The following is a 14,957-nucleotide window of genomic DNA, read 5'->3' as shown; positions in this document are numbered from 1 at the left end:
TGGAATGCGAGACTTTTACAGACATACTATTAACTTCCGGTTGGGTGTGAGCGACTTTGCTGCTTCAAAATATCTGGTTTTACCGGCCCGAGGGCTCGTTTATTTGTTTTCTGATTTTCCTGTACGGTTCTCTATTTCCCTTACACTTAGGCGAATACCGCGTGAGTTATATATATGCTTGTAATGACTGAATTTAATTCACTTTTGGAGCCAAAAGTGGCAAACTCTCTTTTAGCGAGATTCCCTGCTCGGTTCAAGTCTTGTATTTTCCGATATTTTCTTGCAGAAAATGTCAAAGTCTCTGAAGAAGATAGTGGAGGAGAGTCGGGAGAAGAACCTACCGGAGGTGGACATGTGTGACAGAGGAATATCAAACCTGCTGGATATTCCTGGACTATGTGAGTCTGCAGAGAGTTGCTGTACTAGTTTAAAGTTTAATGCCATCATTAAAGTGTTAATGAATCTCATTTGTGTAGACTCTGACCAATGGGCTGTCTTAGTAAGTTGTTTCTGTTTACAGTCACAGTTACAGTGTATGGTTGCGGCAGTGGACTGGTGGCGTCATCACATGTAATGACATCATCAAATCAACTCAACTAAACCTTATTTTTGTTTTATAGTCACTTTGTCCAACATAACCCAACTGGTCCTGAGCCACAACAAGCTGAATGGTGAGTGTCAATATCTCTTTTTGCATTTTCTCTTTTTAATTTCAGTATAGTGCACAATTATAATTACATGCTAACTTCACGCAATACGTCTTTGAGAAATAATAAGAGTTTTTAAAGCGTGGCTCCTCCTGTGGTTGGAGGTAGCGTTTGGGACAATTACTCAGTCAAATAAATGTCGAAAAAGAAACTACACGAATACTGAATCCAATATAGAAATCAACCAAGTAGAATGTAAAAATTTTATTTTTATATACAATTTTATATAACGGTGTGTTTAAATTATAGGGTAGTAGAATTGTAGAGTTATCGTATTTCAATCAAACAACATTTGTCTTGTTTGATTGATTTATTGATGCTTTTGTAACGGTTAATTCTTTTAATTGCTTAATATTTAATGGTACGTTTAATAATATTCCATGTTTATATTGTATTGAGACTCGTGGTTGTTGATAGAACTTGTTAACTCCACTAGATGGCTGTCTTTCCCTTACTGATCACTGGTTCTTTAATTTCATAGACTGCTCAGTACAAGTAACGTAATAATAAAGAGATAAGATTAGCAGTTATTGCAATCTGTGAACATTCGCTTTCTTTTTTTGTTTTACACGTGAGTTTAAAGATGGTCTGCATAAGCTGAGAGTTACTCAGGGAGCTATTATTAGGAGGAATATGTTTTTCAGAGTAGTTTGGAGCTTGTTTTCCCCTCCTACCTAATCTTTGGGTCCATGTTCACCGCTCTGAGCCATGTTCACTCTCATCTGATTTGTACAGGAAGTGTTTGGTCGGGGATTTGTTTGTTTGTTTGTTTATGCAGGAATCTTTTCCCTTAATCTCCATGAAGATCCTGGGTGTGATAATGCACATATCTGTCAGGTAGCGTCTGTAGTAATGATCAAAGCCTTTTAATACGATTTTAAGATTTGAAGACGAGGAAATGACTCGTTCCGTTATGGGTCACACAACTTGGTTTACAAACAAGAAAAAAAATCTTTGTAGTCCAGAAGCATGAGGTCACTAGCTTCTATTGCTTCTTTTTTTGATTTTGTGTTACAAATTTTATGTTATTATTATATTAAACATATATGATGTTTTTTCTAAACAATGTAAATGTTTTGCTATAAGTGCAGTGCTATATGTATTATACAAAACCAAAAAATTATAATATATATATATATATATATATATATATATATATATATATATATATATATATATATATTATATATATTTTTTTTTTTTTTTATAGTCTGTAGTAATGTTCAAAGCTTTTTTATACAGTCTGCATGATTTTAAAGTTAGGAAATTATTTAATTATGGAGCACACTGCATGTGTGTAGCTGGTTTAAATAAAGGTGGAAATAATTTTATTAAACTACTTGGAAATACAGTGGGGTCCAAAACTCAAGCAAAATGCTTGTATTTTACTTTGAAAAACTAAATTAAAATAAATGTGAAGTGAAATATATATTAAGAATTTAATGTATGTAAATTAAAACTTTAATCCCTATTTTTCTAAGGTTTAAGAAAATCACAATTTTTTTTTTCCCTGGACTCTCTATAGAAGGTAGTGTTTTTTTTTCTGTTCCTCGCCACGCTGCATTTTCCCCTTCTCTGTTCCTCTCCGCTCCCTCATCCTGCCTGGTTAAAGAGCAGAGACAGGGAATCTGCCATCTTTTGAACTTTTCAGGGTAGTCAGGAATTACACTGACATTTGGAACCCTTTCATTAGTGGCTCATGAGTAAAGCAGGGCTTCTGTTCGGCCCGGGCAGGCAGCAGCTCAGGTAATGAGACGGAGAGGAGAGAGGGCCAAGCCTTTATGCTCTATATCGCCATATATTCTTTGTTCTATTACCGCCAGCTTTTTCTGCCTGTTTTAAAGGCACCAATAAAGCACGCATGCACATTTAAAACAATGTATTTACAAGCAGATTTTGTTGTCGCAACTTGGCGGATGCAAAAAGTCTGCGGCGCTTCAGAGCCCAGTCTGTGGTTTAAGATGATAAAGTGTAGATGTCTGGTGGAGGCGTGCGTCTTAAGGATGGAGAAGGCAGAACTGAGATCAATCTTGTGTGTCATTTGGAGCCGAGTACAGAGACCCTGACATGGGGCAAAGGGTTCAGTGCTCTGCGGGGTCTCCTGGTGCGTTTACGCTTCCATTGAGACATTGGGAAACAAATCGTATTTTTCAAGTACTTTTTATGGGTGAAAAGGTCAGAGGATAGATGCAAAAATTGGGAATTGGATGGTCAGACTGAAACATACTCAGCTAGCAAGGACACAACGACTTGTTACGACTTTGTGTTGAAAAATGTACATTTCTATAATGCTTTCGCTGTTATAGCATTAAGTTCTATTATATATAAATATAATATCAGACAGTTAGCCAATAATTTGAATGTGCTTGATCTACTGATTACATAACATTTGAAAATGGCTTTTCATTATCAGTATTGTTTTTCAAATGTATTAATACATTTTTATTTTTATTGTTAACTCAATTAATATTCATAATAATAATAATATTGTCATTAATAGTAGTAGTGGTATTTGTTGTTTATTAACAAATGCATGCGCTGGAAGAGGTTTATATATAACACAGCTAACATCTTTTCATTATTTTTGTTTATTATTAAACAAATAATTTATATATTACTATTATTATTGATAAAATTAAATATATCTTATTAAATATAGTATGTAATTTTATTTTATTTTAATATTATGAATTAACTATCCAGTTATAATTCATTTTATAAATATTAATGATGATGATGATGATGATAATAATATAATTATGATAACATATGATAACTGATAATATTATGATAACATTGTTAACAGCTTTTGTGAAATGTGCAATTGTCATATGAACACTTTGCGGTAAACTTCATGAATAATCAGAATAAGTAGTATTAGTAATCCATTTTTAGCATGTTAATTTATTATTAATTCACAGATTAATTAGTTATTTGTGTATGTTTATTATAAAGTAATACCAGTGTTTCTTGGCAAGCGCACGAGCTGCAGAGGTCTGTGAGAGCGTGTGCTTTCGTGTTGTTGTAGTTTTGAATTGTTTGCGTGACGGCTGAATCATTTGTTCCTCCGTGTCTGGGGCGGCGCAGCTCTCGTTGATCTCTCTGGAGGTATTCGTGTCATGCTGTTTGTGTAAACCTCTACCACCTCCCCTCCTCCGTAATGAGGGGCCATTGATCAGCCAGTAATCGGATAGAGCGCCTGTTCGGCCCATCGATCTCTGTCGACAACGGAAAGGGGCAGGATGGCCTTGTGGGAGGGGAGGGAGGGAGGAGGGGTGCCGCTGATCCGGTATGCTAAGGCCTCCATCATTAAAATGTCACATTTATCGCTGGGGGAGTGACCCATAATTGAGCCATCAAAGACGGGACGTCTATCCGCTGACTCTGATAATTAGTCGTTAAACCTCTGCAGGTCACCAGAAAAACCTTCGCTCTCTGTTCATCAGACCTCGTCTAGCTCGTTCGCGAATGCTTTACCTTGGTGATTAGAATACAGTCAATTGAAACGTTTTGATTGATGAGATTGATGATACCTGCAGGACTGAAGTTGTTTTCATTTATTTATTAATTTATTTACTCTCACTCTCGCTCAATCTCTCTCTCTCTCTCTCTCTCTCTTTAGCTGTGCCTCCAAACATCGCAGACCTGAAGAACTTGGAAGTTTTGAACATGTTCAATAACCAGATTGAGGAGCTTCCAACCCAGATCAGTAGCCTGCAGAAACTTAAACATCTTAACCTTGGGTTAGTCTGATGCCTCATCTCTTCTTTTTTCATCTCTTCTCATCTTAGATTGTCTGTCTGTTTTTTCCCTCCATATTTTCATTTTGTTTTGTTTTGTATTGTTTTTAGTTTTTTTAGATTTGTCTCATCTCTTCTTTTGTTGTCTCAATTTTTATGTTTACTTTCTTCTCTTCTCTTCTCTTCTCTTCTCTTCTCTTCTCTTCTCTTCTCTTCTCTTCTCTTCTCTTCTCTTCTCTTCTCTTCTCTTCACCCTTATCATGTTTTTCTTTAATTTTGTCTTGTTTTGATTTCTTTGCTTCATCACGATTCATCTCTTCTTCCATCCCCTCTCCTTTCCCCACTTTTTTTCATCTCCTTTCATCTCGTTTTGTCTCGTCTCTTATACTTTCATCTCTCCTCCTCATCTCTCCTCCTCTTTTCTCCACTCTTCCCATACATTCTCATGTCCATGTCTCATCTCTCCTCTTGACTATCTTTCTCCTTTCCGTCCTCTTGGTGTCTCATTTCTTCTCATCCTTTTGTCTTGTTTTTATCACATATCTGCTTTCCATTTTCTAGTTGTATATTATTCTCAGCATGCTCCTCTTGTCATTTTTTTCCTTCTGCCACCTCTGGTTTTCTGAACTGAAAATCTCCAGATTTTGGGTCATAATATGTTATTATCTGCATAAACAGAAGCTTATCTCCAGTAGTAGCCTTATTTTACTATGCATTTTGGATCAGGCACCATTATCCCCTAGTTATCAAAGTATATCTGGTTTAGAGACAGTTGAAGGGTCGTCAGTCCTTCTTTGTGAGGTCAAGACGCCTTGACAGGCAGCGCTGCTTCTTCTTCCTTTCTGACTGTCTTCATCCCTGGTCATCTGGTCATTCCCTGGTGTTCGGAGCCCACCTGAGTCCCACCCGAATCCCAAGGGTTCTCCTTCTCCTCCGAGGGTGGAGCCTCCACAATGTCACGCAGGATTAAAGCGCGGCACAATCTGCCCTGCGTCTGACACCGCACATTTTTATCGATTTGCTGTCAGACGCACCATTTCTACACATAATCTTGAAAACATAAGCCAGCTTGTTGTATTCCCAGCCGCTACTCCCGACTCAAATGTGCGGATGTGCGTGTGGCCAACCGTTATCCTGATCTCATTTGTCAAAACAATTCCCTTTCTCTGGTAATTGCTTCACAAACATGTGGTGGAATCAATTTGTTTGTTTCTTTGAAATCCGTTGCTAAAGTTTCAGAGTCTTCGCGGCTAGCAAGTGTCATCTGAAAGAAAGAAAGAAAGAAAGAGACGGAGAACAGAAGCTTAAATAAGCAAGAGTTAATCAGCATCTGATTTGGCTGCCCCTCTCTCTCTTTTTCTCTCTCTTGCTCTCTCTCTTGTTTTATCTGCGTCGTCGGGGCACCTTGAGCACTTCTAATTTCAGATTCCTTGTTCTCTTTCTGAAGTTTTACTGCCGAAATTTTTATCTGTAACCTTTTAAGGACGAATATGATTTTAACATTTACAGACAAAACACATTTTTAATGTTGGCGAACTAACTGAGCGTTAACTTTTTGTTATTTTGCCATTAACAGTGCTTTGTGAATCACACGACCCTATTGAAAATGTGGCATTCTAAAAAAAATACACTGTTTTAAAGTCTGACCGATTTAATTATTTGATCAGAAATACAGTATAAGTAATATTGTGAAATACTGCAGCATCAAAAGACCCTTCAGAATCACTCTAATATAGGATTTTATTATAAATAAACCCTTCTTCTTCTTCTTCTTCTTCTTCTTCTTCTTCTTCTTCTTCTTCTCCTTCTCCTTCTCCTTCTCCTTCTCCTTCTCCTTCTCCTTCTCCTTCTTCTTCTTCTTCTTCTTCTTCTTCTCCTTCTTCTTCTCCTCATCATCATCAGCATTGAGAACAGGTGTGCATTAAAATTTAGCTGAAACTGCCATTTTTCAGGATTCCTTTCACTGAAGTTTAAAGGAACAACATTTATTTTAAATTTAAATATTTTGTAACATAAATGTTTTTACTAAATGAAAGTATTAATTTCTTTTAAAAAACTTATAAATTATGAACAGTAACGTAAACGAAACGGAAAAAAAACCTATTTGCTTTAATAAGTGAAAAAAAAAGTTAAACTCATTAAAACAAAGAGGAACAAACCAAATACCAGTACATTCTTACTTTTTCAGTACAGTTTTTAACTGGTTTTTAATGGTTATACTGATCATTTGTCATTTTAAATGTTGAATTAAATTAGTCAAATTCAAAATGGAAGTGCATGGTTTTACACTTTCACAATTGATCTCAGACTTTTGGACCCCTCTGTATTTAACTTTCAGGTTATAAATGTGAGTAGATCTGTTGAGCTGTTATAAATCTGTGCTGCGTTTGAAATATCAATCATAATCAGTGAGATGGATCTGTGCGGACTGCTTGTCTCTGTCTCACGTCTCTGACTCAGTCTGCTATGGATTTTCAATGGGTTCCCCTGTGTCAAGAATTGACGGGTGTTTTATAAGTGTGTGTCTGTGAGTGGATGCGTGTGTGAGTTTGTGTCTCAAACTGTTGATTTGGTTAAAATAGCTTTTTATTGTTATGTAGGATGAACAGGTTGAGCACTCTTCCACGAGGGTTTGGATCTCTTCCGGCTCTGGAGGTTCTGGATCTGACGTACAACAACCTGAACGAGTCCTCACTCCCTGGGAATTTCTTTTACCTCAGTAAGTCTGCAACACACGCAATGCATTACTGGTATAACCTGCGTTATTTTTAATCGTTCAAAACTGAAGAGCTCTTATGGATTTTTTGTTTAATATTCTGCTCTAATTAGTAATGATTTTCTGCACACCTGACAGCAATAGATAGGTGCGTAAGAAACAAAGACCAGCAAGGTAAAAAAAAACTGAAAAACAAACCAGATCCCGCACCCTAACTATGCAAAAAAAAAAGTATTAATATTTTGGTCGCGTGACCTTCATCACAAAACGTAGGTTTTTTTTCTGAATATTCTGGACTAAAATAAAGTAAAAAAATGTAGCTCAGTCGTGATTGGCTAGCAAGTTAACGGATATAAGAATAAAGTTTTTTAATATTTAATTTTATTTAAAAAGGGTCCCGCTTTTGCTTTAGTGACTGCAGTATTTCCTGTATTAATTTTTTTTTTCCTAAAATTATTACAGAATTAATAATATTAAACAACTACTTTTATTCAGCAAGTGAGTTCACATTTATCAAAAGGGGCAGAAAAGACTTTTATAATGTTACAAAATACTTATATTTGTAATAAATGCTGTTCTTTCGACCTTCTATTCATCAAGGAATCCTAAAAATAAATCTATATTATTGTTTTTATTAGTGTTTTGGTAGAATGAAGCAATATTCACAATATTATTTCTGTAGGACATTTTTGTTATTTAACAATAAACATTTCCTTATTTAAATATAAGGAAAGTAAGTGACATTGCTAAATGTATGTTGAGTTAAACTTAGTCGTACTGGGTTTCGTGTCATGTTTTTGTGCTTGATGACTTTTTAGATAGCCTGAAATTGTGACCACAAAGTCACAAAATTTCCACTAATTTGCATTTGTTTATTGTTGTGGGATTATTGATTTCGGATTTACCCACTTAAAGAACGAACTGTGGTCGCTTGCATTTCAAGCGCCAGCTTTTTAGCAGAATAAACTGCAGTGAGCACCAGACATCCTACTAAAAATATGCAAACAAAATAACCGTTAACTTCATCATCATCATAATCCTCATCAGTCCAATCAGCTGGTCCCGTTAGAGGACACTGATGAGCAGTGATGGGCTCTAATAACCTGTTATTTTAATGGCAGCCACATAATGAAAGCACCATCTTAACATTAATCAAGGTCTCTGATCTCTAACCACACACACACACACACACACACACACTCACTCATGCACACACTCTCAAACATCCATTTATCACTGCTGTTTGGAGTGGCTGTCATATTAGCTGTGATATTGACTTCTAAAGAAGTTGAAATGGATATGATTGGCTGTTGTTGTTGCTTTAACCAATCAGAACACTGAACGGACATAAAGTGGGTGGGGCTTTTTGAAAATCCCAGTTCCAGATTTTCAAAATACGTATTAGTTGTGGCCTTATTGCATAGGATTTTGACATCTAAAAGGGTATTGCACACTGAAGGCAATTTCACACTGAATACAAACTTTTGCACATAAAAAAATAAATAAATGTTTCATGTCAATCACATTAACACACTGCCTCCGAAACTTTTGCCCATCATAAAACAATCTGGATCAGGATTTATTTTCTGCATTTTCGCATCCATAGCATGCATTTTAATGAAAAGGGTGACAAACTTAGTCTGCAAGGACCTTGAGTACCAAATTTTTGCCTCATAAAAAAGTTCGGATCAGGTTTGATTTTCTGTGTTTTTTAGTTTTTTCCAAATCTGTCATGCTTTCCTATCAAAATGTTTTCTACGGATGCAAAAACGCAGAGAATCAAACTTGATTCCGATTTTTTTTTTTTTTTTTTTTTTTTTTTGACGAGTGTGTAAATTGTAAAATGATTGTTGTGAGGTCTTATTTATTTTATAACGTGCAAATATTTGTGACGAAAATTTTCGGTGTGCCGTTAACTTCTTTGAATCTGTTAATCCATGTATTTATCTCATGTGGTGCTCAAGTACACAGTGTGAGTGTGTATTTAATACTATTTGTCGATCTGTTGATACTGCACGTGTACTTGAGTGTAATATTGCAACCATGCTGTATCAATCAGAGATGACCGTTTCTATTGATCAGTGTTTGCAATACTTCTCTCTCTCTCACACACACACTTCTCTCTCATTTCAGCCACCCTCCGTGCGCTCTATCTCAGTGACAACGATTTTGAGATTTTGCCCCCAGACATCGGCAAGCTGGCCAGGCTACAGATAGTGAGTAATTTATCTAAATTCCCTCTGAAATCAATTGCTTTTGTGGCGACGCTCTGTGCTGTGTGTGTTGGATTTATCCTCAGCAGCCTGTGTTCTTTATCAGATGCGGTGAGAGGATCTTCACCCCTGTGCTCGCTAACATCGGACTCAATGCAGGGTCCCAGATACATAAAACAGCCGATAATTACAACTTTGAAACTTGAAAATAATATACAACTATTTTGGTTTGGTGTTGCGTTTAAATGTAGGCGTAATTACACCCTTGATTTTTAGAAAGCAAGTGTTATGAGATGCTGTCAATAACTAACGAAAGTTATTTCGACTTGCTCCACGGTGTGTAAAAGCAATCAGAAATCACATGTACAGTAATGCATTTGCAATGGAAGTCAAGAAACTGCACTAAAAAGTTATAGCAGAATAAAAAGTTGCACATTTGTGCCTTTACACTCAACAGATTACCCTGAAGACTTCTAATGTAATCGTTTTACTGTAGATGCTGTGTTTGCTTGTTTTTAAGAGATGAACATTTAGAATTTAGAGTTATTTCTATGATTATGAAAAACGTTTCAGATTCTGTTGATGAACTCAAAGTGAAATGTTTCTTTTAAAAACAATGAAAAAATGTTTGCAATACATTTGGCTGCAACTATAGGATATTTCTGAGTAAAACGGAATATTCAATGAAATATAATTAAGGGGCTTAATTTTATCCATGTTGAAATGATAAATAATATATAACATATTAAAATTCTATAATTTATTTATTATTTATTTGAATTAATTTAATTTATTAATGTAATTTATTATTGTAGTACCATTATATATATATATATATATATATATATATATATATATATATATATATATATATATATATATATATATATATATAAATAATAATTTTTTAATATTATAACTTAATTTTTTTTATATTTTGTATGCATAAATGAATAATGCACAATAAGGCTACAGACATTTATTAAGAAAATAAATGATTCATCATTTTGATTTCATGGTAACTTTAAATATTGACCGTCTCTTTCTTTTCAGTTGAGTTTGAGGGACAATGACCTCATCTCTCTACCCAAAGAGATCGGAGATCTGACTCAGCTGAAGGAACTTCACATTCAAGGGAACAGACTCACTGTTCTGCCTCCTGAACTTGGTGAGACATGAACTTCCTGGACCAACATCTTTTACATAATCCCAACAGCCAATCAAAGCCTGACCTTAAAACAAAAGGGCAACGATTGGTTAATAGGAATGCAAACAATACATACCCAAGCCTCCACCGCATAAAAAAATCCACACGTTACACACTAGGCACAGCTTTGCACTCTAATTCACTACGGATTCGTCATCTCTTCTCTGATTGGCTGGAGCCTCTGGGTTGGATCACACCTCACTGACCCACAGAGCGATACTGCTGGGGTCAACCGAGGTTGAACTTATTTCTACCTGAGTTCCTTCACTTTAGGAAAACTTCCACACACACGCTGCCCTTCTGACAGAGGTTTTTCTCCCGTCTTGTTCCATTCCAACAATTTAATCTATGATTCTGGTGTACCAGTATTCTGCCGTTATGTCAAGACTCACCTCAAGTGTCATATAAATGTCCTATACAAAATCAGTGGCCCTTCACAATGAGTGTGTATTTATGATGCAACTCTTCAGCCTGTTGCTAGTTCTATTTTTTTTGTTCATTTTGGGAGAATCATGTATGACTATGGATCGTATGCTAACAACCTAAACCTAAAAACGTCTCAGAACTGTTTAGCAAGCGCATAGCAATGCCCTCAACCGCTCACCAGCACCAAGACAGAGAGTTTTGCATGGGCGAGCAGCTCTCGTATTGTTTTAAAATATTAGTTTCTTGAGTTATGTATTGTTTTAGCAATTGTCAGTTGTTTGCTGGCGTTTTAGGTTTGTGTGAACGCTCCGGTCAGCAGGTCTTTGTCCTGTGCGCTCTGTAGGGGAGACTCTTCCTGTGTGTAGCTTATTAGGACCCCTCTGTCATGTCCCTGTAATCCCACTCCACAGACCGGCCTCGTTAAGACCACCGCCGCCGTGTGTATGTGTGAGAGAGAAGAGCCAGGCTAACAAGGAGCAACCAAGCGCACATGCCAAGAGCAGGAAGGGAAAAGGAGAGGAGGAGAAAAAAGCGAGGGATGGGAACGAGAGTGTGCAAAGAGGACAGATAGACAGTCTTTACCATTCAGAATATCTCATGTGTAAAGCTGATGCTTTAAACTGTTATATGAAAAGAGGAAGAGGAGGGTGGAAACCGAAGCAAGCAGACGTCTGGTCGAGCGCTGAGATCTGAAATAGTTGCAGATTTAGGTCTGTCGTCTAGGTCTTGTAGGTTCAGGGCTGAACTCCACAAGCGGTCGTGTCTGACTGCGTTTGTGAGGTGTGTCATTGTGTGCCGGGGGTCCAGGTTTAATTTCACCCCCTTCTTTGACAGGCCACTCAAAATTTGCTAATCAGACATTATTTAATTAGCCCCCTTGTGAGCTGAGATGAGCTACATTAGCCCTTTAACCTGGACTTTCATCTGCACACAGTGAACTGGTTCTCCTCTGGTCTCGTGTCGTCACTCGTCATCTCTTCTCATCTTGTTTCTTCTCTTTTTTGTCTTCTCTTCTTGTTTTCTTTTGTTATGTCTGTTCTGTTGTCTCATTTAGTTTTTTTTGTAGTATCTTCTCCTTCTCTTCTCTTCTCTTCTCTTTTTTTTTTCTTTTGTCTCAGCTTTTCTAATCTTTTCTCTTGCAAGTTAATTTTCTTTACTTTTTTTTTGGATTCGTCTTGTTTTCTTTTTATTCTTGTCAAATTTCATATAATATGGTCTCTTTAAGACTCATCTAATCTTTTTTTTTTCTTATTTTGTTTCATTGCTTTTTTAGTTTTGTCTTGTTTGATTGCCTTACCTAATCTTATCTCTTTCTATCCAGTGTCTCATCTTTCCAATTCTCATCTCATTTGTCTTTTCTCATTGCTTTTCTCAATCAGCCTTATTTGTGGGTTCAAGACTAATCTATGCTTTTCATGTAATTGAATTAAAGAAATATATGTATATATAAAAAAACTACTACTAGTCTAAACCTTTTATGCAACTGGCCCCTGGTTTCTTCTCCGTTTTCTTTCTTAACTCATTTGACCTTCTCTCATTTTCCACCATGCCATCTCATTGTCTTTTCTTCTAGCTATTCTTTTCATCTTTTCTCTTTGCTCATTTTATCACCCCTCCTCTCATTCTGTGATCTTAATTGTTCTATCCTTTCCTTAATGTAAATCTCAAATTCTTCTCTCCCTTTCTGTCTATAGGTAACCTGGACCTGACAGGCCCTAAGCAGGTGTTTAAGGCTGAGAATAACTCCTGGGTGACTCCCATTGCAGACCAGTTCCAGTTGGGCATCTCTCATGTCTTTGAATACATCCGCTCAGAGACATACAAGTAGTAAGTGAATCTCTCCATCTCTCTGTGCCGTTAAACGCCCAGGAGCATGTGCTGTGAATGTGAGTGACACAGATAGCAGCTCAGTAGTGAGGAATACAAGTTGCTTACTCAAAGGTTGCTGGTTTGATCCCTGGCAGTATTGATCATCTCACCTACCTTCAGTTACACAAACTCTTGAACACTGGCATCAGTCACTAAAGAATCATTGGGGTTTTTGCTTGACATATCGTCCAGCCAGCGGGCAGACCTCCTCGGCCTGTGATGGATTGGATGCTATGATTTCAGCCGGTAAAACACAGCGCTAGTAGCAGAACTCAGGTTAGATCAAAAGCACATCCAGGCACCCTCCCTGGGTCTTTAACTAAGAGAAACGTCCTGAAATGTCTTGCTAAATACAAGGTATAAATTTAGTCCCTCTATACGGGCCAGTTTTATTGTGGCACATATTTTTCTGGAACAACCCTTAGGATGGTGATGAAAGAGTGGAAAGGTGCAGTTCTCTTATTATTTCAGGATCTGATGATTTAATGCACAATCAAACTAATTAAAATGAAAGCTGCAGGCGTTACCCTAAAAGTCTCGTTGCTATCTCTCTCTTTCTTCATCTCTTGCTTTCCCTTTACATGCTATAAAATGTCCTGCAGAAAATAAGTGATTAAACAGTGATTTTTTTGCAATCACTGACCACAAGGTGAGGCCTATTGCTCCCCAATAATAAAGCGGTGTAAAAAAAAGGTCAATTGCAATTTGGATGTGTAGAAAGTTTGTGACTTACCATTATCTCAGTTTTTCTTAACATCATTGTTTGTGTCTCAGTGTTTGTGTTTGTTACTATACTGCATTATACATAGTATAGAGTATAGCAACATATATAGCAAATATACCTTGCAACTTTATAATATATAAAATTACAACATAAAATATATAAATTCTAATATTTATAATATTGAAGTAAAATCACAGTAAATTTTTTATAAACATACACATATAAATACATATAATTTAATATATTCAATATATTTTCCGTTATATATATATATATATATATATATATATATATATATATATATATATATATATATATATATATATATATATATATAACAAATTACAAAATATATAAAATTTGTAAATATATTACAATAGATATTTAGTACGAGAACTAGTAGCCAATTTAATATAACAAGAAATAGCGATATGTAATATTATCATAATATATTATTTAATTAAATTTAAAAAATTGATGCTTTTAGTATAAGTAGTTGTAGTATATGTTATATAGTATAAATGCTTCTATTTTACATACTAGTATGTTATTACAGTATTTTCTTACTATTTTACTAATATGGCTCAAACCAGACAAAAAGCTGACGTAATCCTTTTGACCTAGGGGAAGGAAGTTTCCAGACTAATTGTAGTATATGTTTCACGGCCCTGTTCCACTTACCAATCCCCCTGAACAGGAGGCAAATCCCCCTCTGTTTGATCATTTAGCTGCTTGCTGTGCTGCTGTCTGGAGAGGACCGTCGTAACCCACTTACCGGAACTGATCTTCCCCTACGGGCACAGTCAGAACCACCGCGCATCTCAGTGTGTGCTGACACCGTGACCATGCGTGTGTGTGTGTGTGTGTGTGCACGTCTGTGCAGTGCGTAATAATCAGAAACTGCTGCTTGAAACCTTTTGAATAATTTCGATATGTTGACTGCGTATCATCCGTTCTAATGCTCTTGTGTCTTGCCAAACTCAATAGTTTGTTTGCGCATCGGGTACTTCCTATACGCCGCTTTGTATCGAACTTAAATCCTCAAGGTTTGAAGGTTATGTCGCTGAGAGCTGACAATGCGTTTTCGGTTTGATAAATGGGAATTTTTGACTGAATCAATGCCATTTGAAGCTGTCATCCATTTTGTGTCAAGCAGTCGTCAAAACTGCCGCATACGTTAGATCTTTGAGTCCGATATTTGAGTCTAAGCAGTTCTGAGCACCATTTATCTTGACGTAGTTATGTTTCATACTGGTTGTGCAGAATTTCTCCTTATGTTTTGGAGGATGATCTCCATCCTAAAAATCTAGTCTGGTTACCCAAAGGCAACAGGTTTGATACCAAAAAGATAGATT

The 14,957-nt window shown here is 36.3% G+C and overlaps 1 protein-coding gene across 1 annotated transcript in view; it reads left to right on the top strand.

Moving 5' to 3' along the window:
* The window catches only part of rsu1 (Ras suppressor protein 1), a 27,463-nt gene continuing 12,506 nt past the window's right edge, over positions 1–14,957 (top strand). Inside the window, exons 1-8 of the mRNA XM_043226443.1 lie at positions 1–161; positions 287–398; positions 621–671; positions 4,330–4,450; positions 7,048–7,166; positions 9,297–9,379; positions 10,430–10,544; positions 12,704–12,836. Of these exons, the coding sequence (XP_043082378.1) occupies positions 290–398; positions 621–671; positions 4,330–4,450; positions 7,048–7,166; positions 9,297–9,379; positions 10,430–10,544; positions 12,704–12,836 (731 nt within the window). The 5' untranslated portion in view covers positions 1–161; positions 287–289. The remainder of the gene's footprint in view (positions 162–286; positions 399–620; positions 672–4,329; positions 4,451–7,047; positions 7,167–9,296; positions 9,380–10,429; positions 10,545–12,703; positions 12,837–14,957) is intronic.

Source organism: Puntigrus tetrazona, chromosome 24 (genome assembly GCF_018831695.1).
Source record: "Puntigrus tetrazona isolate hp1 chromosome 24, ASM1883169v1, whole genome shotgun sequence".
Lineage (NCBI taxonomy): Eukaryota > Metazoa > Chordata > Actinopteri > Cypriniformes > Cyprinidae > Puntigrus > Puntigrus tetrazona.
The sequence above is the reverse complement of the archived record's forward strand: the minus strand, read 5'-3'. Positions and strand labels throughout refer to the sequence as shown.